The following is a 27167-nucleotide window of genomic DNA, read 5'->3' on the forward strand; positions in this document are numbered from 1 at the left end:
GCGGCAGTGGGAAGGGCGCGCCGTGTACTACGAGCACGGCACGGGCCGCAACACGCGCGCGGCCGTGTCCTACGACGGCCCCAACGAGCGCCTCCGCATCCTGGAGGAGAGGAAGGCGCTCATCCCCTGCAAGAAGTAGGTGCCGGCCCGCGGCCGGGCCCGGCTCGCCGCCGCGCCGGGCCCCGTGATGGCGGCGGGGCGCTGTGGCGCAGCGCGGGGCGCGCGGCGGCCGTTAACGGCTCCCGCCGGGGGCTCGCGGGGCGCGGCCGTTGGGGGGGGAGGAGGGGAGGGAAGTGGCCGTTGAGGGGGCTGGGGGTGACGCGGCAGCGGGTCGACGCCGGCGCCGCACGCATGGAGGGGACGTTTATTGACGGCGGCGTGCGCCCTGCAGCCGAGCTCCCCGTGGCCCTCTCAAGGGGGACGGCGGCCAGGAGCGTCACGCCGCCTGCCACGCGTCCCCCGGCGGGGTCACGTTCGCCAGGGCACGAGGGGCTTCCAGCGGCGCGGTTTGCTAACAGGCTCCGCTCCTGTTTCACAAGCCAGCTCGCTGGCTGCTCCCGTCGGCTCCTGGCAGCGCCCAGTGGGTGCCCGCTGTCGTCTCCCTCACCTGCAGCACAGTGTGCTCATTCACGTAGAGACCRTCCACCCGCCCCGGGCGGCAGCGCGGCCCTTCGTTTATAGCTGAGCTTCTGCTGAGTCAGTAGCGGACCCAGCGAAATCGCTCCTGCACTGGGCAYGTCTTGGTTTGGTGAAAAGTTAAGTGCAGAAAAAAAACCCAAAGCGTGAAAAAAGGCCTGTCTCTTTTCACAGCCCACAAAGCTCAGGCTGACAGGCTAGTCAGAAGAAGTGATTACTCCGGTGAGGCCCTCCCGAGTGAAACGTTTTGAGGTACCAAATAACAGGCAGACAGCACGTCAGGGCGTTCCAGCCAGCGTGAGGACAGYGAGTCTGCGGGCACATTCACCCCTCCTGCCCCAAAACTCCACTGCTCCGCCGTGCTTCGGTACTGCGGAGTTGCAAACAGAGCTGAAGGCCACCCAGTAAATGCAGTCATCCAACCCAGGTGTTCTTTGCCATTAGAAGATCAATATTCCTTTTTGCTCCTTGCTTATTTTTCGCTACCACTAATCAATTTCTTACCGACATCCTTAGTCACTGTTCTTGCCTTTCCAAAGAATATGCACTTGTGCAGTTTTTGCTCTGAGAGGCTGGTTGTCAGGAGCCTTGCATGTGCCCTATTTTAAAGATTGATGTTCCCTCAGTGTGACWTTTTCTTTGTAACTATAGAGATCCCACCTATTTTAGGTAGGATCCATATAAAGGATGTTAAAGGCAGCATACAGTTGTTTTTCAGTGTCTGCTAGCACACAGGCCTGGCACTGTTTATGCTGTTTATTTCCCTTCTTTTAGAAGTCCTGCATGAACTGCCATTAGTTCATGTCATAAACTGAACTAAAAGGTCTTTTCTAACAGCTAAGTTGAACTGAGATCATTTCTTTAAGTTTCCTTTGGTTTTATTTGAAGACTATTTTAAGACTGAATAATTATTTTACATTTTCCACTCTGGGCCAGATTTTGACTTTTGCCAAGCCCTGTGCTTTTTACATTTTTGTGATAAATATTTGTCTTGGGCTCCATTTTGTCTGGGCTGATAGTGCTAGGAAGAGGCACAGTGCAGACAGGTGCAGCTGGAGCGTCTCTGTATGAGCTTTGCCTGTATGAGGTTTTTTCCTGTAGACGATCCGTGACCTTTGGGATCCCCGCTGCTCCCAGGCTGACCATGTTTTCTGCCATTGAAAACCGGAGGGTGGTTTTGTTATGAGTGCAGCTAGTGCCTGCTAAGGGTGTGACCCGCCTTCCATTGAAGTCAACGGAAAGATTCCCATTGATTTCAATGTGCGTTGGATCAGGTCTCGAGCTCTGATCACAGCTTCATTTCGCTTGGGATGTAGTGAGTCATAAACTGAAGACATCAGAACTTAAAGGCTAGGGGATTTATCCTGCCTTTGAAAAAAAAGTCCCTCTCCCACTCCGCTTTGATATTGGCAAGAGAAGGATAATTACACCAAAGCGGTGACTACAAAAGCAGCAAGAAAAATAGTGCTATCCTGGTCTCCAAGGAAATTTTGATATAAATTCTCATAAACAGGCACATTTTCCTCCTATCAGATGCAACTTAGCAGCAATCAGGGTTGGCCAAAGACCGATTTTTTATACAAAGCATTTTCTGAATCTTACGAATGCGGACCTTAGTCATACACAGCCCTGTTTAAGTTAGTTGACTGAGGTTAATTGGGGACACAAGGATCTGCCTGTGTGGAATGGCTTGCAAGCTGGTAACCACAGGAAAACCTAAAACTTTCAGTTTTCATAGTAGGTATATGTTTCAAATTCATGTAATTTGCTCTGTGGCATTTTCATATCTACATCAACCCAGTGTTTTAAGTAAACTCCTGAGAAGTAACCATAAAGTGAATAACCCATCAATGCTCCATTAATATCACTTCTTTACTCATGCATGATTGCATGGCCACCTGAGATCCCRTTACAGTGTTGGTAGAAGCTGCCCCCTCCCCGGCGTGCCAACTGTGACACTGTGACTGACCACCATGGCCCACACCGTGCTCTCTGTAGAACAAAGTAGAGCAGACTGGTTAGAGCAGCCATTGACCCTTCTTTCAGCCAGCTTGCTCTGTTTGTGTTGCTGTGGGTAGCACGTAGCCTGCTTGCAACTCCTGCTTAGAGCATAAAAACTCCCAATTGTGATCTTAGGCTGGGATTTTTAGAAGGGAACCTATTCCAATTGGATTCAGGACTAAGCTTTCTTTTTTCTTTTACAGCTCCAGCCTAGGCCACTGTATCTGCCTATTCATCTTCCACTTTGTCGAATGTACTTTGCCCTTCTGTTTTTTTTTYCCCTTTAAGGCCAAAGTTTAGGGGGTAAAAGGAAGAAAGGGACATTCTTCTCTTTTCTCATTTTTGTGTAGCACTCTGCTGATAGCAGAAAAAAAATCATTGAATATATTTTGCCATTTCCTGTCTGGCAGAGGTCACACCAGTTAGGTTATTACATGTCTTGAAATGAGAACACTTGAAATTTTTCCCTAAAGTTCTTAAGGCAGAGCTAGACTTTGTGTCAAATTACCTTTAAACACAGGAAGGATTTTTTATTTTATTACCTTCTGCATGGATTACTTCCTCAGAAGCCCTCTGTATAATATAAATTACTTGCTCCTATTCAGGCCCTTGTTCAACAAATCGCTCACAAAGTAGGCAAGCCCAGCTGTGCTGCTGGGGGCTGTTTGTCTCACTTCAAAGTATGTCTTGTGAATTTGAGGACCRCGTCACTGCAGACTGATGGGACATCCTGGCACTACAAAAGTCAAAACCAGAAAGTGGCATTGGCTACATTGTAGCTGGTTTCATTCTTCTAGAAGTTTTGTGCGTGTCCTGCACCACTTTTCATTTTCTCAGAGAAACAGCGCAAGAAGTTTACTTTCTGGCAGTGCTAAAGCCACTTAGTAGGCGTTAGTGCTCAGCAATGAAGGAAGGAAAGCATGAAATTGGTAGCAGAAAGAAGCACTACACACCAGGCTTCTTTGAGGGCTTGAGTGTTACCTGCTGTATTCTACCCTTAACTTCCGTATTTTTCACAGAGCAGCTTTCAGAGGAGTATGCTACTCCAGCAGTTTTTCTTCTAACAATGTGAGAGTAGGAAGAAGATTTTTTCCATGTGGTCCATGAAACTAGAAGAGAAGGACAAGGGGGGAGAAAAAGGAAAAATCTCTGCAAAAAAATTAATTTCCTCAGTGAGTGTATTTTTAAAGTAGCCTCCATGGATGCTACATCTGTAATGCCCTGTGTGCTGCAGCTGGGATTCTGCTATAACCGAGGCTGCTATCGTCCAGTGTCTCAATAGCCATAACTGCAGAGTAGAAACAAATCTAGCATCAGCTGAGACTGTCACATCAATGTTCATTTAAAGGCAGACTGCATTGTAACATTTTCCTTCGTTTCAATGGTGTTTGCTAAGCACAACTATGAGGAGGAGGGACAAAGCCCGTGTTTAGAGCAGTTATGGAATATGTCTGCAGGAATATGTCTGCAGGAATAATACCTGCATTATTCCTGCAGACAATCTGAGGACTGTTTCAAATTGTCCTCAAGGATTGTCCTCAAATCCTTGTCCTCAAAGAATCACAGAATAGTTGGGGCTGGAGTGGATCTCTGGACATTATCAGGTCCACCCCTCTGTTGAAACAAGGTCACTTAGTGCAGGTTTCTCAGGACCATGAAGCTCAGGACTCCACAACATCCCTGGGTAACATGACACAAGGTTTAGTCACTCCCATAGTTAAAAAAAAAAAATGTTTTCATGTGTTAAGGTGGACCTTCCTGTGTTTCATTATGTGTCCAGTGCCCTTTGTCCACTGGGCAAGACTGACAAGAATCTGACCCTATCTTCTTGACACCCTGCCTTCTGATATTTATACATACAATTTATACAATCCCTCTGAGCCTTCTCTTCTCCAGGTAAAATGGACCCAGTTCTCTGCTCAAAAGCCTTCTCCTACTCTCCTACAGGGCTTGCTCCAGCAAGTCCATGTCTTTCCCATCCTGAGAACCYAGGCTTGGAGGCAGCAGTTCAGACCTGGCTCCATCTGAGCTAACTAGAGGGAAAGGATCGCCTCCCTCACCCTGCTGGCCACACTCTTCCTAATGCAGACTAAGTGGCCGCTTTTTCCGCAAGGACACGCTGCCAGCCCGTGTTTTCCAGGATCCCCAGGTCCTTCTCTGCAAAACTGTTCTGCAGCTTGGTGGTCCCCAGCTTGTATGGGTGCATAGACTTATTCCTGCCCAGGTGTTGAATTGCATGTGATTCCCCTCTCCCCAATTCTCCAGCCTGCTGAGGGTCCCCTGAATGGCAGCACAACCATCTGGTGTTCCAGTCACTTCCTGCTGTTTGGCCTTATCAGTTGTCTTGCTGAGTGTTCATTCACTCTCATCATCCAGGTCATTAATAAAGATGTTGAACAGTATTGGCTCCAAGGTCAACCACGGTGGGTCACCTCTAGTGGCTGGTCTCCAACTGGACCATACTGCTGATCACAGCCTTCAGAGCCCACTGGATTGAAAAGTCCAGCTCACTGACCACTTACCTAGTCCATACTTTGCCTRCCTGTCTATGAGGATGTTATAGGAGATGGTGTCAAAAGCCTTTCTGTGGGCAAGGCAAACAACATCTGTTGTTCTCCTCTCATCCATCAAGGCAGTCATCTCTTAATTGAAGGCTGTCAGGTTGATTAGGTAAAATCATAAAACCCCTTCATAAAACCATGCTGACTCCCAGTAACTTTCCTGTCCTTCATGTGCCTGGAAATAGTGGCTGGGATGAGTTGCTCCCTCACCTTCTCCGTGACGGAGGGGAGGCTGTAGGTCTCTGGGTCCTCTTTCTTCCTTACAGCAACACTGCAACTCCGTGTGGACTTGTGCCTGGATTCTCTGAAATCCCCAGGACATGTTTATGGCCACTTGGTTAAGTGTTCCCTGGCTGCAGGAGGGAAACTTCTGCTGAGGGTTGCTCTTCCTTGCTGCAGCCTTCCCCTCTGCTCTCAGGGCCTTGGGAGTCTTGAGGGCTGGTTGTAGCAGTAAAGAGGGAGGCGAAGAAGGCATTCGGTTCCTCGACCTTTTTGGTGTCCTTCGTCACTGTGTCCTCAACTGAACAGATAGATAGCACTAGATGGTCAGGTGCAAACGTAACAGCAAACACCTGGAGAAGAGGTGATGGCTGTACAAAATAAACAGTGTGGACACGTGTGTCCGACTTATCTCAGGCTGCTGCTTAGTTGTTTTAGGATGTGTGATTGTAAAGGAAAAAACAGTGGTGTCTGACCTATTAAAATCATATAATCCATCCGTTCTGTGGTCATTATGGTGACTCAACAGGCTAAGTACTGAGCTACAGTGAGCAGCTGCAAATTTGTTTCCCAGACTTGGTTTTGGGAGTGGTTTCTGCTTTTTAACATTTAGGGGAATGAACTATGGTCATGGGTAAAATTTTAAAAATTGTCTAAGTGACTCGGGAACCCAACGCTTGTTTTTAAGATTATGTAGTGTGTATAGACTTGAGACCCTTAATTTGCAGTGAAACTTAGAAGTGAATTTTCAGCAGTTTTTATAAATCTAACCTGAGTTCTTGGGATCCAAAATGCTTCATAAGCTGTTGTGTGTTTAAGTTGCTTTTGAAAATATGGACTAATGGAATGTGTTCAGACCTGTACCTGACAGTACATTTCTCTCATTCCCTGAGGTCACAAGAGTGAATTTGGAGAAGGGACGCTGAAAAGGCACCGAGATGGGTGCAGGTTAGCTGAYAGGTGACAGATGCCTGTCTGAGGCATCCAGCAGATATTCTAGTGAGCTGTATGTCTTTGGGGTAAGAAGGATAGGCTATACAAGCCTTAACATTCACATTCTTGTCTTGCATTGAGTTACAAGCAAGACTGTCCTTCAGTGATGCTCCCTGCCAAGATGGCCTATTCCTTGCAAAAAAATATTGTGACAGAGCAAGCCATAGTCTGCAAAGGCTGCATAAGAGAGAGACTTATTTTGACCTGTGTTTCTGATGCTCCTCTCTCAGAGAGGCAACAGCCATTTTCTTCTTGGTCTTGTGGGAAATCAGTGAGACTCTGCAGTTCAGGGAGGCTCTGAGGCTGATTGCAGTCGTTGTGCCAGACGGGTGGAAGGAGAGAGGCAGAGGACTCAGAGAAGGAGATTGAGAGCTACTCTCTAGATGTTGAGGAGAGAGTCTAAGAACAAACTGCGGCTGTGTTAGTGGAAGATGGCAATCCTGGCTTTGCAATGTTTTTCTTGTTTTTCTTTTAAACTTTTGATAACCTCTGGATTGTAACAGCTTTGTCAGAAACAAACAAACAACCCCCAAAAAATCAAAGAGGAAGGCTCACTGAGTATGAATAAATTAGGTCCATTGGTTCAGGCAATTGTGCTTACTACAGTGTTCTCAAAACCCTTTTATATGCTATGTATTCTGGAGCCATTTCCTACATTGCTGAGATACACCACTTCCCAAGTATACCACTTCCCACACCACACCACACCCAAGCTTCATGATATAAACTGGGCTTTTAATTTTGGAAGATTGGTCTTCCATGAAGACCAGGAGCCCAAATCATTTAAAAGTGGCAAGAAAATGTAGATGAGCAGAATCCAGTGATCCCAAACTGATAACTTGCCAGGGTGCTTGTAACTGTTCGGTGTGTTCAGTAACTCCTGTCCCTTATTCAGCGGGATTATTACTGTAAAATTGCTTATAAATGCTGTTGACAGGATGTTCTTAAAAAAAGTGTTCCTCATAATGAGGTTCTGCCTTTTATAAAAAGCACTGTTAAATGATAGCTCTTGGCCTCATATTGATATTTGTGCATGTTCAGTTAGGGCTTTAATCCTCCTGAGCACTTTACAGTTAGAAGACCATGTCTGCCCTCTTACTATATCTTCTCTGTCTATTTAAGCTCTTTGAGATAATATATATTTGCAATGCCTGACATGTCCAAACTTAGGGCTTTTATACAATCAGGCGTTTTAGTAAATTCTTAAAATGAAGTCTAAACTGAAGGTATATGCCTGAATTCTGTAACTCAGGCCCAAAGTCTTCACAACATAAATGGCTGTCATTTTAATTCAGAGATATGTGTGTGTGTAAAGGGGGTGGAGGTGAACAGATAGAGATTCTAGTTCTTAACTTGTTCTGTGTTTGCAGACGACCCACAGACAGTTGCTGGTGAGCTGACTGCACAGCTAAACAAACACGATGAAAGAAATCTTTATATTCCTGTTCTTAGCTTGGGCTCCATTCAGCCTCAGGCTTGATGTAATTCACATGGCACAACTGGCAGCCTCACACCTATTCTCACAGGGCCAAATGCTGTAGCATGCCTGAAAAAGTATCTTGTTTGACAGAGAGACCGTAATCTTCTAATTTGGGCTCAAGTTGTACTGTTATGAGCTGGGGAAATGCTGGCTGTGTTGCTTTCAGAGAAATCAGAAGGATTAAAACATCCCAAAGATGTTTTGCCAGGTGATTGACAGACCCTCAGATAGTGATCTGTTTAAACCAAGGATCCAGATTTCCTTTAAAAGAACCACAMATGTATAGCAGTGCAGGAATTAGTACATTAAAAGCAATTTCAGGTATTTTAAAGAGAGTAGGTACTGTAGTGCCTTCAAAAATGTCATTATGTGTGTGATAACTTGTCTGTTTATGCAATTAGCACACACAGTACAGCTCTCAACCATCTCTCCTGAATTCTTTCTTGTCTTTAGAAATTTGCATTCTCATTAATGTATTTGGAGGCCTTCCATTTCCTCCCAGGTCAATGTGGTTCATCTCAGTTCCRGTGTATGACATGAAAGGGTCGTTTAGGGCACTACCCCTCCTAGTCATGTGTACCCATCAGTTTCCCTTTGTGGCTCTGGCTGATTCTAAGCTGAGTGATGGGTGTGCACCCTAGCTTGTCTTCTTGTAGGGTGAGGAAATATGCTCCAGTCTTGTCCATACTGTTGGGAAGTAGATGTAGCATGTTCCCACAAGTGGGATTTAGGACATTTTTCCTTAAATTCCTGCGGAACTTTTGGTGCCTCAGCTTGTGGCCGTTTCCTCTAGTCCTATCGCTGGCCACCACTGACAAGAGGCCGCCCCCTCCTCCTCACTGCCTCCCTTGAGGTATTTATACACGCTGATCAGGTCCCCCCTCAGCCTCCTCTTCTCCAGGCTGAACAGGCCCAGCTCTCAGCCTTTCCTTATAGGGCAGATGTTCCAGCCCCCTGATAACCCTCCTAGCCCTGCGCTGGACTCTCTCCAGCAGCTCCATATCCCTCTGGTACTGGGGAGCCCAGAACTGGACGCAGTACTCCAGATGTGRCCTCACCAGGGCTGTGTAGAGGGGGACGATCACCTCCCTCGATCTGCTGGAGACGCTCTTCTTAATGCACCCCAGGATCCCGTTGGCCTTCTTGGCCACGAGGGCACACTGCTGCCTCATGGTCATCTTGTCATCCATCATGACACCCAGGTCCTTCAGGTGATGCTGATTCGGTATTTTTCTTCTCCATCTGGAGATACTTTTTATAAATCAATAGGTTGATTTTACAAATCAGCTATGTGAGACATGTTCAACTGGAAAAAATTGTTATAGACAACTGGAATTAGTGAAACTATAGCCCTTTATGCCTTTTTTTTTTCTGTATGTCAGGTCATTAGCAAAACTGCAAAGTACATTTCAAATCTCCTCCTGTCCATTTTGCTATGAACCGATGGATGAACTTTACAGAATTTGACCTTTCAACTCAAGAATGTACAATAGCATAGCAAATAATACTGAGTTATCCAAAATAAGCATAAATAAACTTATCTTTCACAAAATACAGGGGTAAGAAGTCTGAGTACCACGCAGTCCAGGTGTAGGAAAGAGGTAAAAGCAGGGCTAGGAAGTGTGTAAATAAATGTTTCAGATGAGAAACTGGTGCAGTTTTAGAAATGGACTCTTCGCGTTTCAGGAATGACCATAGACAACAGGCTAGAAGCTTTGAATTTGACCTATAGTGTTTGGGCCCGATCTTGGTGGTTCTTATTTTTACATTGAGAACAAGAGTTTCTTCTGAACCCATTTTTTTAAGCATCAAATCTGGGCGAGRACTAGAGGAGCATATCTTTTCCCGTACCTGTTGCTCTAGAGCTTCTTTCTAGGGAAATGTGACCATCCAGCCCGTGCAGTTTGAGCTATGAATCTGTGTAGCTGCAGCAAAGTCCAGCTCCTGACCCCCCCATATTGGCTCACTTCTCTGTCTTCAGGTGACCTTCACGTTGATCTTCCTTGTAGATTTGCAAGGAATTGTGTGCTCTGCAGCTTACTGAGTTGTACCACTGTAGGTGCTTTTACCAGTTGCTCTTGTTAACTCGAAGGAGAATTATTTCCTTTCCAGTGTTTTTAAGGCATGACTGGGGAGGGGGTGATGTCTGAAAGGAGCATGGCCACGTTGTGCAATGTTTTGGCTCTATTAGAATAAGGATCATTATGCCTGCATGACAGAGCATAACCTGAGAGTAGCACTGGCCAGCAAAACTGCTCCTCATCGCTGCCAAACAGACCTGTTTACTTCAGCTGTTTTCATTTACCATCTCACTTTTAGGACCAAAAAGGGGATGGATACGTGGATGTTACGAACAGGGCTTAAGTTCCATTGGAAAGCTGCGTGTCCTCTCCATTTAATAGTCGTTCCCAGATACCTGAGAGTGACAGGTCAAGGGYGGAATTTTCTGCCAAGAGTTTTATCCCATGTATGAAAGCACCAGAAAGCCCAACGTATGAGACAGTCCTTGGGTTGAGTTGTGGATTATTTCTAAACTTGGTAGCTTTTATACTTTTATACCCAGGAGTAAATTAGGGGTTTTCAGCAGCAGTGTAATTGTCCTTGTCTGCAAAACCTAATTTATGGCAGGTAGTAGTAAGAAAGAAAGAACCACTGTTTCAGGTACTTGACGTTGTTTATGTTTTTTATAAATACAGATCTTTAGAAGTATTTTTTTCAGAATCATTTTAATCATTTTAGCTATTAAYTACACAGTGTCTCTAATGATACCACCTCATTCAAAGGTGTAATTCATGTGTATACATATGTGGCCAGCTTGATCATTCCATGACATTTTCCCTGTGCCACAATAATTGAATGAGGTAAGAGTAATTTTTGAAATTSATGCTTTCATTCTGAGAAGAATTCTATTAACAACGGCCCTGCAGTCTACAGGGCTGTCTCCCTAACTTAGTAATGACCATATTTCTGCCTTTTTTTTCTGATTTTAAAGACAGTCAGAATTTCTGTCCTTGCCTAAGATGCATCAGAGCACTCAAGTGGCAAGGTGAGCTCACTGTGCAGTATTCATACTGTGGTCATTACAATTTTTCGGTCCTTAGCTAGCAAAATTTCACATGTCTCAGGAGCTGTTTAGCTCTTCATTCCATGAAAGCCTGTTTTATCCCTTACATTCCTTATGAAATTGAGTTTACCCCATTCATTCCAGTARTAATCTGGGCAGTGTTTTGTGGGCAAAATCCAACCCAGGGGGAATTTCCATCCAGCTTCTGCCTTTCCTAGCTGATTAGCTCTCTGGTGCTTTGATGTCTGGCACTTAGATCCCAAGCTGCTGCCACCGTGTCCATCCTGGAGGAGCAGAAGGAACTGAACACGTAGGTGGGAAGATACCCCAACCAACTCTGTGGATCAGAGTCAGCAATGAGCTCTGCTATACTGAAAAGGTCATGTGAAGGAAAAGTAAGTGAAAGGTAATGTAAAGGAAAGGACCAGTAAAAGAGGCAGGTACCATACTTCATGGGTATAGCTTATTTATTTCTTTGAATGTAAAAGTCTTGGAGTTGAATATTCTTGGGACATAATTCATTGTTTTCAAAACACTGGATTTTTTTTTTTGGGTTTTTTTTTTTCTAGAACACTGGATTTTTTGGTAGTCCAGAAGATTCGCATTAATAAATATCATTGGTATGTCAGATACCAATTACACTAAATCTAGATCTCCATCTGGACTTTTTTTTTTTTTTTGGTAAATAAAAAAGAACTGCTTAAAGACTTGCTACAAATGCCCATGGAATTGTGTAACCCTCTGAGTCCCCAAAGAGCCACCGGAAGGGATACTAAAGAGCCAAAGGTTACCAAAGTTCCAGAAGAGTAGCAAAACTTTTGATTGCTGACTTGCGTTGGATCTTTACAAAATTATAACCAAGTGAAACAGTTCTGCTCTAGTTCCTTCCTACCTTATAAATAAACGCAATCCCTTCAGTGCATTTGAAATAATATTTTAATATGAAATTCTGATGCAGTGGTTTATTCTTAAATTYGGTAAATTCATGTGTCCTTCTCAAAAGGCAGGTAGCATTGCATTCTTCCTGGATACTTTATTTTCTRCATGTACTGCGTGTCCTGGGAATAGCTCATACTGAGCTGTGATACTGTGATTGAGAGCATGAGACCAGAATTACCACATGTATTGCAACATCTCATATTAAGGCTATTTGTCATGAGCCTTAATTCTTTACTCCATTTAAGAAGTAATATTGTAATAAAGCCCTGCATACATACCTTTTGGAGAGCTCAATAGTTCACAAATGATTTATTCCAAAAATTGCTTTATAAATAACAGATGCCCAAAATGGCTTCACTGATGCTGGTTGATTGCCTTCTCATAGAGTCATGCGCTCTTCAGAATGTGCCTTTTTTATAGCCAATACCTAATATTATTTCGCATTTTTGCAAGTATGTCCAGAGCTCACTGTCAGCTGCTCTGCTGGAGTACGTACTTAATGTAATGTCTGTACATTCATATCTAGTGCAATGTCTGCAATTAATATCACATATTCCAGGTTGTCTATTGGGGGCGAAGTGTTTTTATTTGTTTTTTTATATATATATATATATATATATACATTTCCCCCAAAGAACTAAGTTTTTTATAAGCTTTTATAAGCTTTTAATGGGAGCAGAAAAAGGCCTCCAAAACACAACCACAAAATAGAGCTACTTCCCAATAGGCTAAAAAGCTGATTTTTGTGCCTTGGTCCTACTATGTTCTTATTCTTAAATTGAGGCTAGTTACAGAGAAACAGTATAAGATAGCAGTTAAAACCCCAGGTAACAAGACTATCTACCGGGGGTTAGGCTTTAAAGTTATCCTTCAGTTTATCTGTCAGTTCTGGTACTTTCTGGTACTTTCATCCTTAGTAAATCAAAATTTGTTGTCCTCCTGTCATGCCTCTGTAGAATTATGAAAATCCACGGGCTTAAGTAGATAAAGGACTCATAGCATTAGTAAAAATGTGGCACTTTGTCATTTATTCTGAAGAATCTTGGGGATATCCTATGCATCCTAAGGCTGCTATGAGGCATACGTATATATAACACACATAGGCCAGTRTGGCCCTCACAATAGTGCTTAGGGGTATCCAAAGGATATCCACCTTGCTCTCAGATTCTAAATAGCTGGAATTTCTCTGTAAGCGGCCTGGCTGCATGGATACCTGCTGTTTGCATGGATACCAGCTGTTTCAGAAGTAGGTGTTTTTGAGGAGGAGTAGCCGGATTTTTACTGACCTTTGCGGAGAGCAATGCTGGAAATGGCTCATGTAGGGTGCAGAGTTGATCTAATGAACGCAGTAAAGGCAAGTTCCATTTTTCATTCTTTCAGTATCTCCTAATACCATTTGTAATTGTGTTTTTTATCATATTCAGATACTTTTCTTGCCAGGAAACTTACGATTCTGCCGTACTTTTAGGCAGCCAGCACTGGAAAGTTTACTCATTCGATGCAGTTGTGATAATTCTCAGAGGATGTTTATCATTTGGAAAACACATTTCCATACAGGATRAGGAATTCTTACTACAATTAGTTCCCAAATTAATGCATCACAGTTTAATTAGATCCAGATTTGTTGGCCTATGTCTGCTATGCAAGAAACACGTATCTTTTTTCTTATCTATGGTGACCTATGGGGACCTTCCTGGTGCCACTTGAAATACCTGTGCCCAGAAACTCAATGGGATGTCTTGTTATCCTTCTTGTCTCCAAAAAATGAGCAAATGGAACAAATTTGGACAATGTGCTTGATTATTAATGTTATTGGTAGTATTGCTATTAAGGTGTGGTGTCTCCTGTACTTTTTAGAGAGCAAAAAAGGATTACGGTGGAGTTAAAGGAGATGAGATTATGCATCATGAGGGTGGAGACATCCTTTGCATTTTGTTATTCACCTTAGTACTGAACAGTGAAAATACAAGGGACTAACTCCCTCAGCATACCAAAAGATGAAAGACTTCCTATGTTTTGTTTTACTTATGTATTCTCTGCTTATTGACATACTTGCTTCAATCTGTTACTATTTTAATTTTATAAATCGTGCATGTGAAGTAATCTTGTCTTCTGCAGTTGAAAACAGGTGGCCGGTCGGACATGGAGGTGGAATTGGGTACAAATCAAGTAACACTCCAGGTGCCCAATTTGCCACATGTCCTGTTAGTGCAGACGGGCCAGGTCAAAGGGACAGAGAGGCACAAGTGGCTGTTTGAGGCGCTGCCAAATGCAGGTGCTACAAGTGCTTGGTTGGATCCCAGTAAAGGGGTCCACAGGCAGCCACACAAAATCTCCATTTGTTGTTTCTTGGAAGGCTAACATATATTTGAAACACAGTTTAGTGCTCTGAATTTTCTTTCACTGAAAGAATGGAAAAAATCACTTACAAAGCTTGTATTAGGTCTCTGCAGGATATATAGTGCAAGTGAAATGCTTATATACTGTAGCAATAGTAACTAAAAAACATCTTGCAATCTCCCTTTTTTGTGTGTGTGATACAAGTTTTTAAATCTCTAGTATTCTTTTGCATGTAGACTTAATTCACTATCTGTGGCTATTAGTCGTTACCCCCCACCCCTTTGAATTGAGCTGCTCTTTGTAATAATTCATCCCTCAGAACTATTTGGGTGCAATTTTTGGCCATAAAAAGTCCATATTTATCCAATCTTTATTTTAGAAAGTTTTACTCAAAATTTTATTAAGAAGGTGGAGAACTTGTCATCGTTACAGCATATGTAATTATGTACAGCATATTTGCTAAGAAAGTGGAGTAGTGAACAAGTAATGAACAAGCACCAAATACTAACACAAAAATCTTTGGTAAACCTCTGGTAGCCTGAACTGCTCGTGCTAAAGAAGCATATGTAGAAATTCAACTATATTACAGCTGTCTCCTAGATATTAATGCATACAATCTGCTCGTGTGATATACGTGAGAGAGAAGGGAAGGCCATAATGATATTGGGCTCAATTTGCTTGGAAAATCTTCTCCATTTTCTGGTTATCCAGTTAGCTACATGGAAAGGAGACTGTTTAGAGCTGTTGAAAGGGGCTTATCCATTTCTTTGGAATCACTGTCTGAAGGGAGATGGGCAGTGGCCAGGCCCTACAATGCATCTACAGCCTGTGAATGCCATACCCCAAATACTGCCTTATGGGGCATCAGTGAGGAGCTTGCTGGAGCACATGGGCCGCGTTGTCTTAACCAAAATATTATACAAAGGCTTAGCTTGCCATTCTGTAAAGTTGTTAAGGATAGGGAAAGTCTGCAGGCTTAAGAAAGTGATGTCTGAGGCAGGTCGGTTGCTAGGACTGGCACGACGATTTGGCATATCTGCACACAGATGCTTTCTGTCCAGAGGGATGAGTAGCAGCCAAATCTCCAAGTCACCCACAAGTGGGAATTTCCTCTCTGATTTTTTCTCTTTAATTCGTCAAGGTCTTAACAGCTCCCTCCCTGAAAAATCTCTTTCCTGTTCCCTGAAAGAGTCCAACTACAGGATTAGCACGATACAGAGAACATGGAAGAACAAGTCCCATAAGAGATACAGCAGTCCAGAAAAGAAGTAGATAAATGAAAACGCTACAAGGATTTTCCGTAAGTGAATTTTTTTTTGAGGTCTAAGATCTTGCCTAGTTAGCTGTAGGAAGTTACTATATAAAAAAAAAGCCCCCCCCCCCCCAAAGTTTTGTTTGTTTTGTTTCGTTTTGATTTTATGACAAGGAAGATGTTTCAAATAATTTGAATACTTGTAGTTAAGGGTAGAAAGAAATGTGCTTGCCCAAAAAGCAATCCTAGAAGGTTATAAATAAAAGAGAAAAAATGTCATGAAACCCAGAAAGTTCAAAAGCAGCTTGAACTCATGGAAAACATATTTTGGGGAGCTGAGATGTGTTATGTTCACCTTCCAGCATTTTCCCCCTCCCTGCCCAAATTTTCCATTATGAAGTAAATTGGATAGTTATTTCAGTTAAATTTTAAACATTTTTGAGCTTCTCATTTTCTTTTAAATGTAGCAGATAGTAAAGATCTGATCTAACATCTGTAAAGATCAGTGAAAGTGATTTCTGACTGCTTTCACAGGGCCTTGGGCTAGGCTAATGTTTAATTTTGGAGAAGGAGTAATTTGGCCAGATTTATCTCTAATTACGTAGCCTCTAGTTGGAAATAGTGAATAGTGGCAGTTACACGAGGCCTGCAGTTATCAGCTGTCTCTTCAGAGCTTGGGAACACCTCGGTGGTTGGAGGGGAAGCCTGAGGGACAGAAAAGGGTAATGCATTTTTCTGCGGAGATTTCAGGAGTTTTGTATGCATTTGAATAGAAAACTTGTAAAGAACCGTAACAGATTTTCAAGGATTTGTGTGTGCAAAGAAATGGGCTGCATCAGAAATGACAAATCTTTACAAGTCTTGAAGACATTATCTGAAACACAAAGATCCATAAAACAGAGAGACTGCTTTTCTACTTTAACAGTAACTTAATGTAAAATCCTAGTTAGAGACAAGACAAGTTGATTAAAAAAAAAAAAAGAAAAAAAAAGGCATCTAGTGGTTTTATGTGACCCAATTTGCAGATGGTCAATCTTCAATACATTGAATTTTGTAAAATCCTATATACTGTCCCTGTGAAAATTAGACCTTTTCAGGGATTTCAGGGATAATTAAAAAGTCACTTGTATATCTCAAAATGAGTTATTTTATTAGTATTTGTTGTAGTTGTAGGAACCGTGAAGATAAATAATTTTTGCATATGTAAAAGTCATCAGTTTGTATTAAGAAAAACTCAAAGAAAATTGTAGCCCTCTTTGATGCATGACCCTGGCCACTGTTGTGTCAGGAAAACACCCCCAAATTAGACAGACTTACCTGTTTTCTGAAGCCTTCAGTCTGTATTGGTGTCAGATGCTAAATGGTAAACCTATTTCTGTCACATTTTGTGCAGCCTGGRTAGTCTAAACATGTGCAGTGGGTCTAGTGACCTTTTCTGGAGTAGTGGAAAACTTTCAGCAGTGCCAGTGCAATATATTTATACCAATATTATTTACAGGTCTTGTCCTTCTTACTGTTCTTTCTTAGAACTGTCCTTGAATGATAAATAAATATGTCAGCTAGTTTTCTTAGTCTCATGTAGTTTTTAATACAATTAAAATAAATGTAACTTTTCTTAAAAATAGAAAGCTTTTTTTTTTTTTAGCGGAATGTCATCTCATTGGGAACAGCTGTTTCTGTAGTGGACTAACAGATAATCTATGAAATAATTCTGTATGAAATACACTTGTTAACTAATGCAAGAATTTTTGAATAGGRAAGTTTTGAAATTCATGTTAATCTATTAAATATTTCTATTTTTTCAGTTCATTTTAGAATTTTTAGAAACATCCTGAGGTCTGTCACTGCTAACAAATAGGTAAAGAGGGAAAGGTAATTGATGATGTGAGAAATGCCAGTGTGCTCAGCCAACAGCTCCTGCCATACAGGAAGAGCAGCAAAGCACCAAAAGAAGGTCTGTTTCAGAAAAAGGTCTGGAGCTGATAACAGAAGGATCCACATCCGTCATACAGTTGGTAATATTAGGAGTAATTCATTAAACTTATCTGTTACCAGAAAAGATTAAAAGCCATTGAATCTGTAGAAGTGCCTACATGTAAGGCTGGGAACTGTATAACCTGTTTCTCCATCCTGAAGAAGCCTAACTTGGGTATCTGTGACCCATGCTTCTCTAGCTTGTTCTTCTGAAAGCTGGAATGAAAAAGTCTCCGTGGAAACCTGTTCTTGCAACTGTCACACACACAGATTTATTCATATTATCTCACTTAACACCCTTCTTGCTGAAAATAATGCTCTTTTCTTCCAATCTTACCTTGAGTGAACACAGAGAACACTTACTGTTCTATTCTTTTTTTTTAATATACTGGAAAGCTTATCAGGTCCTACCTTAGTCTTCTTTTCTGGACTAAACATACCCAGTTCCTTCATAGGAACTCATACTTAGTGAGCATCACATCATTCTTGCTGTTCTCTGGACTATTTCAAGCCTATTTATGTGTTCCCTGAAGTGGGCATCCAAATCCAGAAAGGTTTCCACTGCAACTTCATCAGCACCGAGCAGAAAGCACTAAAGTGCCTTCCATGCCTTGGATCTGCTGCTGCCGTTAATATACCTGACAATGAGCCTGGCTTTTTTTGACAAGAGGTTTGTACTGTTGACTCCTCTTCATTCTTTTACCTACAGGATTCTCAGATGCACGGCCATAGTCTGGTCCTGCTTAAAAGATATGTTCCTACGCCATCTGACATAAAGGTAGAATTATACAACACAGAACTGCAACCTTACCGTGCTAAATTCTTGTTGTTTGCCACATTTCACCCATGTCACTCACATAGACATTCCCTTCATTTTTATAACTTATTAGGCACACTTCCAATCAGTTCTACCTGGACTTTTAATGTATGTATTCTTCATATTTGGCTATTTCACTGAGTTACGTATTGAGTGAGCAACATCTTTATATAAAGGAGTTTATACTCCTTTATACTCCTTTATACTCCTTTATACTCCTTTTCTGGGGTGCATTAAGAAGAGCGTCTCCAGCAGGGCGAGGGAGGTGATCGTCCCCCTCTACACAGCCCTGGTGAGGCCACATCTGGAGACTGTGTCCAGTTCTGGGCTCCCCAGTACGAGAGGGATGTGGAGCTGCTGGAGAGAGTCCAGCGCAGGGCTACCAGGATGATCAGGGGCCTGGAACATCTGCCCTRTGAGCAAAGGCTGAGRGAGCYGGGCCTGTTCAGCCTGGAGAAGAGGAGGCTGAGGGGGGACCTGATCAGBGTSTATAAATACCTCARGGGAGGCAGTGAGGAGGAGGGGGCGGCCTCTTKTCAGTGGTGGCCAGYGATAGGACTAGAGGAAACGGCCACAARCWGAGGCACCAAAAGTTCCACAGGAACTTAAGGAAACACTTCTTGACAGTGAGAGTGACAGAGCCCTGGCACAGGCTGCCCAGGGAGGTTGTGGAGTCTCCCTCTTTGGAGATCTTTAAAACCCGCTTGGACGCAGCCCTGTGCCACGTGCTCTGGGTGACCCTGTGTGAGCAGGGGGGTTGGACTCGATGACCTCTGAGGTCCCTTCCAACCTTMRGCATTCTRTGATTCTATGATTCTATACTGAAGATTTACTAACTGTCCAAATATATGGATGGTAGGATTTACAATCTGAGAGAAGAGTAGCATAGATTGATTGAATTACATGTAATTCCTGTTTATGTTATCTAATGTTAGTCTATGTTATACCGCAGTTAAGGTACTTAGGAAATTGCAGTGCACAGTACTGGCTTAAAATTGGTTCTTACTGTCTTTTTGTTATTATTCCAAACTAAACTTACTGGAGAAGAGAGATTGTTTTAGCTGAGTTGTCTATGAACAGGAACCTCCCTCTGTTATACCTTTCTTGTGTGTAAAATAGATATTATCATACTAGGACAGAGTTAAGACGCAATCAAATATCCTGCCTCTGAGACAGGTTCAGAGAAACGTGAGAAAACTGTTGATAAGCCTGACAGTTAGTCAGTTAGTGGTAAAACTAAAAATAAGAAAGCACATATGTCTTTTTTTTTTTCCTTTTTTTTGGAATTACACTAAATTACTGACACTGTGATTTTTCTGGCTATTTCTCTATGCTAAATATCTACTTTTTCAAGTGGATAAAATTGTATTCTGTGTAAAAGAACATTTCCATGTCTCAGTTTCCTCCAGTCCTCTGATTCTGTCACTTCTCTTGTTCTTTATATATTATAAAGAAGATGAGAAGTATTTTAAATAAATTATAATTATTATGTCTTGTTCTTCTGCCATGTCCCTCCTTACATTTTTGTCCTCCTAAGGTCTTTAGACCTTTCGGCATTCTTGCTCTTCACTAAACCCTACTCTAATTTTCCAGTAACCTTGGTTATTATAAATCTACCTAGGCAGAAGGACCCCACTCTACTAGATTTTTACAAGCGCAGAACAAAAGCAAAAACAAGACAAAACAAAAAATTCTGATCTCAAGGATATTTTGATATCACATGGCTCTCCCATGTATACCATATTCCAYAGCAATGGATTCACTGATTTGTTGGAAGGTGTGCTATTCTGACCATATCTTCCATTCCCCTTCTTTTGAGCTGCCTAGGGCTGTTAGTCAAGAAAATTCCCTGTTATTTAGGGAAACACAGAAACACTCTCTTAAGCCCGGTGCAAACTGCACCTTAYCGTTTTCCTGAATTTCAACCTGAATGCAGTGCACTTTACTTAGGGCTTAACTTGACAGATCAGGCTGTTTTTCATAGGATGTCAAATAGCCAAAAAGAGACAGCAAGTAAAACAATATTGATGCTGAAGAACTTAATTTCCCTTTAGTATTTTCTAAAGTAGCTCATCTAATTTATAGGGAAAAAAATAAATAAGAATAAGGTTTTGTATAATTTTTGTTTAGTTTTGTAATTAAAGTCACAGAAATATGTAAACATCTWATTAATGTAGCTTTCACTTTTCAGCTTTTAATTCCTTTCCTGTACTTAAGATATCCTTCTACAAGAACTTCATAATTTTGGCAATATTTAAACTACCTAATTCTCTTCAGAAACTGGTAGTATTCTCCAAGTTCCTTCCACACCTTGCTAATTAGACACCTGATACAGAGGGCTTGGTCTTTTGAAAATAGAACAGGCCTTTACAATCTGTGAATGATGTCAGTCTACAAAATACTGCTTTTACACAGTATCAGGTTACATGTTCTGTCACATGGGTTTGCACAATACTGTATTTGTACAATATACCATAGTCTAGCATCACTGCCAAACATGTGAGATCAAATATGGTAAATTACTGTTGTTGTTGAGGTCTGATACACCAAAGAAAAACACAAGTCTGAAATTACCGAAACTTCATGGGAAAGAGGAAAGGAGTTCCCAGAAATATATCGACAAGCAGATGATTCTCAGTTATGAAATGAGCTAGCCAGAGCTTTCCAAAAGCAGATGAATGTTCTTGACCTGAACAGTGTTTATCAACTGTCTGAATGTCTGCTTAGCAGCTTCTCTCCCTTGAAATTTTTCTTCATCTGAAGACTTGAGAACATGAATTTTTGTAGTCATCTTTCTAATAAGGTTCCAAGTCTCCAGGACATTTTATGTACAGAACAAATCTGTACAGGGTAGTGATGTTATTATGAAAGTTTGTGATATATGTWATCAACAGGCAACAACAACTCAAGAATCAGAAATTTGGATGTAACTGTTGATACACTTCAGAACAGAAGATTTGTTTAGGAGATTTTTAGTGTAATTTCTTCTAGCTAGAAAGAAAAATATCTTGCATAGTGTCTAAAATGCYTTTTTGCAAGAAGAATTGGAACAGAATTAAATAATAAAACAAAGGCAGATGTAGATGCTTCACTTTTTCACCTAATCTCAAAAGGGAAAGCAATGTTAACTTTGGAATAATTGCAGCAATCCCTGYTTAATACCTTAAATATCAAATGGTCTTTCCAGCTGAGCAATACAATAGCTGTAATACAAATAATGCACGAAAATTTGCTTTCATCTTTCAAATGCACTACAATAATTACTAGGTAATGTAAGTCCTGACTAATACAAGTGGAAATTTTAAGGATACAATAGCCACAGCTGGGAAAAGTGAGTCACCAGGTTAAAGTCCTGGACACAGAAAACCCCGTATGTCTTTACAGGACAGAAAAGTTCTCTACAGGAACCTATTGTTCCATTGTTTTTAGGGCAGCAGTTGTGTTTTTGTTCAGTGTTTTGTGTTAGTACAACACTTAGCACAACTGGTTCTTGATCCTGGATTAAGGGCTCTGCAGTGTTGTAGCAATCAAAAAATAAATAATCAGAATGGAATTTTAAGGCTCCAGTATTGTAAGCTACTGGTCCAGAGCCACAGAGTTGAAATGATATAGAGCGGACTTGGAAGACAAGGAATTTCTTTTCCTCAGTCTTAGCCTCAGACCAGTGTTTTGTTTCTCTCTAGCAAATGACCTTGGCTGGTGCGCTTGGATACATCATGCCAGCACCGCCAGCGCCCCTGGCCCTCTGAGTCACTGCAAAGGCCATTATACAGGCAACAACAACTGCCTTGACGTCTGACAGTGCAAGGAAACTGACGGAAGTGCAGAAGCAAATCCTGAGGGAGGGATGCTGGCGCTTTGGGTGACGTGCTGGCTAGCACACTTCGGAACTAACAGTTAGGAAGGGCCTCACCTTGGAACACTTTTCCACKCTTCAGCAGCGCTCAGTGCAGAGGTGTCTTAAACAGAGCAGGTAGCATGGGCTGCAGTCTAATGACATAATTTCTGACAAATATTAACATTTCCAAATTGCTCATAACATGTTGAACAATAATTCATTTAAAAGTCAAGTCCTTGATAAGTTTATCAGCTTCATTCATTTTGGGGTGTCCAGGAGTGTGTCCCTACTGGACACTGTAGGAGCTGTCTTCTACAAGGCACTTCTGTCCTTTTCCCCGAACTTCAGGAGGAATCTTAATGGCAGTATGGTATTTGGATGCAATCTACTTCTCTCAGCATTTCCACATTGTAAATGCTTCACCTTGTGAGTGTGTTGGCTTTGTATTCTGTCCCAGCACTGATTTCCTTGGGCCAGGAGTACAGAAGAGGAAGTGCAGCATGTATCACACCTGGCTGACATGATTACTTACAGCAAAGTCAAATGGAATTGTTTGTACAGGATAAGATCCGATGTTGAGAAAATCTTTGAAGCATAGAAGTGAAAAACATGTGTCTTAATGTGTTGGAATCTCTCTCTTTTCAGACATAAACARAGGGAGTATTAAGGAACTCTTAGTCCCTCTTCAGGAGTAGTGATAAGAATTTGCAGGTAGCGTAGGAGAGGAGGAAATAGGGAAGGAAAGGAAGGGAGATCATCTTGGTCAGGCAAACAGCACAAGTCATCCAAGTAACTCTTCCAAATCTGTTTGAAAGTGCCCTGGGAAGAGCTTGGGACTTTCTCAAAGTTGCGGTTTAAGGAATGAAATTATTAAATATATATGTATATTAGGAGTGGGCAAAGGCTACAAATATGCTGCTTTTGAAAAAAAAATCTAATTAAAAACAATTTCCTTTTCAGTTTCTTTGCCGAGCCYTGTTTTCAGAACTCTGTTCTTCCCCTCAAGCAGCCAGTGAAATCTCAAGCACTTAAAGCAAATACAGGCAGTAAACCTAGGACTTGGCCAGTAAAAAAAATAAAAGAGGAAATGATTTTAAAATATTTTGTTTTAAAATATACTAAATTGTCATTTTTAAATCCATGAACATTCTGTTAKTTTGGCTGGTAAATACCTCTCCTTAAAAAAATGAAATCTTAACCATTTATGGATGAAAGCAATGCATCCATATGCAATGAAGCTCAGGTCCTGTGCTATCTTCTTTCAGYGTGCTTGCTGTTTCCCGAACACACACAGGAGCAATTCTGCTTGAAATTTAGATATGAAGTACATCTGAACTGGGTAACAACAGTATAAATTCATGTACCCTTTCTAGCCTATATGGCTATGCCCAGTGAATAGGGCCACACTCTGCAAGAATCTCTGTTGGCACAACTACGTGTATTCTGTTCTCTGTAGCTTCTGCTTTGTGTGGTCTCACCATAGCYGGTCACTTGGTTCCAGCAGTGCCTCACGTTGTATGACTGGTATATGTTTAACATCTGAGCTTTCTACCTCTGCCCTGGAACAAAACTGTAGGGGATGGAAAGTTTTGTTTTGTAGGATGTTTGCTAACGAGATGTTTGATAATGGGTTTGATTTGTTTGGATTCTTCCAATTCTTGTTTCCATTGTTACTRTTTTATAATGCAAGCATCTGCACTAAAGAAGGCAAAGTGCAGGTTTGTCTGGATTCTGGCCCTACTTTTGCTCTGATACAAGTCAACTCTTGATGCCACAGTGGCTGCTCATATGTTGCAAGCTGATATATGTGTTTGTCAGACTGGAGTTTCAACTACTGTTTCACTTCACTAGAAGGGGTACACGCGCCTTGTGCAGTCCTGCCAGTACATGGGTCACATAACTTAGAACAGAAGGTACCTATTCCATGAAARAATTTATAAAAGAAAGGATAAGGAAGAAGAAAATATGAAAAAGTGATTGCAAGAAATACAAGTGAAGTTTTTCTAGGAAAAGGCTTTTAAGTAAGGATTTAAAGGAAAAAAAATTAAAATTATTTTAATTTTATTTACAGTAACTTCTAATGCTTAATTAATGTTACTGTTTGCTTGTTTGTTTCGCAAAGTGGCCAGCTCACCAAAATATCTCCAACACATTGTAGGACACATCTGTAAGGCATTCCCCACCCCACCTTTATGGGAGCTGCTGAGCAGCCAGCTGAACAGTAGTTGAGTCCTTAGAGCCTAGTTGGAAACATATAAATAAGTGTATTTTAGCATTCTTGTGAATGTCTTCTCTGGACTTATTGTGAAGTAAAAGTTACATCTGTGCGTACTTGATCTCAGGCTTGKTTTTTTTACAATGAACCAGGTAGTTCTTTGATACCATCACAAATGTGGGGACATTGACTTTGACTAAGAAAATGGCAAATGGGCTTAGGTCTGTAAGGGTTTCCTGCTGCAGCAGTGGCAGAAATAGGAATCTTTTAGAATGTGGGCAGGGGAGCAATTTACCAAAGGGAAGATGATACATAAACTTGCTGTTTTCCCAACTCTGTCTGCTTAACTGTTRTTAACGTGTGAGTAGGGCCTGGTGGTTTCCACTCTCACTGAAAGTGGGGTCAGGTGCTTCACGTGTTGTGCAAGGTGGCCATTGAGGTGCATGTCCAAGCTCAACACAGGTCAACCTCCTTGCCTGCCTATGACCTTGGTCACTTCTCAGTTGGGCTATTCCTATTTAACCTGTCTGCATTTCCACACACATAACTGGATACCCGATCCTTCATTTCCTTTCAAGAAGTGATGGAGATGTTGCTCGCCTATATTTCTCACAGTGAGACCTTSAGATGACATTTTATCTACGGTAGATGAAGTAATTCCTATCTAACATGGTTGAATAGTGCAACAGTTTAAATTGTAAATTGTTTTAATGTCAACCCTATGTTATGTAAACTTTATATCCCTTCCAAAAGATGCCAAATGAATGTGGAGACTGCAAAGAAAAACCTGCAGGAGTTGAGAAGTACCAGAACGAACAGCCTCTTGCTTTTGTGCATAATCTCTTTGCTTGTATGAATCTCACACTGTTTTCCACCAGATTCCTGCCTTGATCAAGGCACAGGGTGAATACTGCTTTGGGCTAGCGGCAGGGCTGTGGAGGAACCTGCTGTCTGAAGGGCACACGAGCTCTTTTTTGCAGGAAGTGGAGGCAGCATCACAAATAAGGAAGGGAATTGCAAGCAGAAAGGGATGCCATTGTAGATGGAGAAGGAAATTAAGTCCATCCTTCCTTTTTGCTAAAGTCATTACATGATAGTAGACTGTAGACAAATACCTGAGCCTCTTTTTTATAGATGTGGAGGCAAAGCCACAGTGTTTGTGATACACCCGTATACTGTAAGTAGGAATTAGATGAAAATACCCATRAAAAGATTTATCATTTCTCCTCAAAGAAGGGTTTGTTTATTCGCTGATAAGTGGAGCCTATGTTACAAACAGAAGATCATTTTAAAGTCTTTATTAGCTAACGATTTTATTACTCTTACTTTGTGGCCCCTCAGACTGACCAAACCCCTCACCTTCCATTTTCCTTTTTTTTTTTTTTTTTTTTTGCTCCTCTACTTTCTCCTTTCACTACTTCTTTGAGTATAGTGGTGCTCAGAGGGAATACTTGCCAGTACTGAGTCTGTCCATTCTACATTTGGGATCACACATTCCCTGCTTCACCTGGCATGTCCTACTGAGCTACTTGGGTTTTTGTAGAGCAACATCTGGGAGGGTGGCAGATACTACACCTAACTGGCACAGAGAAAGGCTCTGCCACATTCATGAGGAACAGAATGTATTCAGCCTATGAAAACAGATTTTTTAAAAGGCTTATAACTTAGCCAAATTTGGGCAACTTTTATTAAAAACTTCTCCCCTGCCAAATTTCAAGGCCTTTCTCCAAAACATGGAGGCACTAGAGCTTTTTAATGAAACAGTTATTAAAAAACAAAACAAAACTGGGAATAATAACATGTTTTCCTCTCAGTTGTTCTCAGAAAATTTGTCCTGTTGTTCTCAGAAATGGCTGAACCAGTTCAGCCTGATGTATTTACGTTGGAAGGAGTCAGCTGAGACAAACTTTCAGCATGGGAAATTTCAGCYCAACTGGTCAGCCTTTCTCAAAGACTGGAAAAGTTCTAAGCAAGTGAAAATGGCCTTATACTGAGAAGTCAATGGCAAGCTTACCTATAAGTGATGCTTCTTCTTCTTTCTTTCTCTTTTTTTTGGGGGGTAGAAAAATACTAAGAATAACAACTACTTTTTTTTTCATGTTTCAGATTCTTTGAGTATATATTGCTCTATAAAGATGCAGTGATGTTTCAGATTGAACAAGTTACAAAGCTSTGCTCAAAGATTCCTCTGACTGAGCCGTGGGATCCATATGATATCCCGGCCAATTCGACTTACGAAGATCAGTACTACATCGGGGGACCTGGAGATCAAATTATGGTACAGGAATGGTCTGACAGAAAACCAGCCAGGAAATGTATGTGCATACTTTTATTTTGTAATAGTAATCGTTGTCTCTGCTGCTTAGGGACAAATAAAATTGTTCACGTTTCACCTCAGATTCACATACTTCCATAAAGTTTGCTGGAAGACATAATAAATAACTTCCATGTACAGCATTTTATGATTATCAATGCATTTTATTAAGAAAATGTCTCATATCTCAGCAGGATCACATGTATCCAAGGGACTAGCCTATATCATACAATTTTTGGCATAGAATTCCTTCGTTCTGCATCTGAATGCAGCAGCCTGAATGCAAAATCCATCTAGAGAAAAGATCAGTAATGTAAGTAGGGACATACTCAGCACAGGAACACAACTAGAATGTATCAGATTTCTGTTAGAAAGGCAGTATAGAAACAAGGAATCAGTGTTTGTCTACGCATTGTTATCAAATGTTGTCATGAAATACATCCAATAAGCTGTTTTGCAGCAGTGGGTGTCTTCAGTGTGCACCTACGTTTTGTTAGCCACAATGTTAGTGAGAAACATCCTTT

At 41.5% G+C, this 27167-nt stretch overlaps 1 protein-coding gene across 1 annotated transcript in view; it reads left to right on the forward strand.

Moving 5' to 3' along the window:
* Position 1: 1 nt before the first annotated feature.
* The window catches only part of EPDR1 (ependymin related 1), a gene marked incomplete at its 5' end in the record, with an annotated part of 31283 nt that continues 4117 nt past the window's right edge, over positions 2–27167 (forward strand). Inside the window, 2 exons of the mRNA XM_026040811.1 lie at positions 2–135; positions 26436–26644. Coding sequence (XP_025896596.1) covers positions 2–135; positions 26436–26644 — 343 coding nt within the window. The remainder of the gene's footprint in view (positions 136–26435; positions 26645–27167) is intronic.

The sequence above is a fragment of the Nothoprocta perdicaria genome, unplaced genomic scaffold (assembly GCF_003342845.1).
Source record: "Nothoprocta perdicaria isolate Ctin4 unplaced genomic scaffold, notPer1 scaffold_269, whole genome shotgun sequence".
Taxonomy (NCBI): Eukaryota; Metazoa; Chordata; class Aves; order Tinamiformes; family Tinamidae; genus Nothoprocta; species Nothoprocta perdicaria.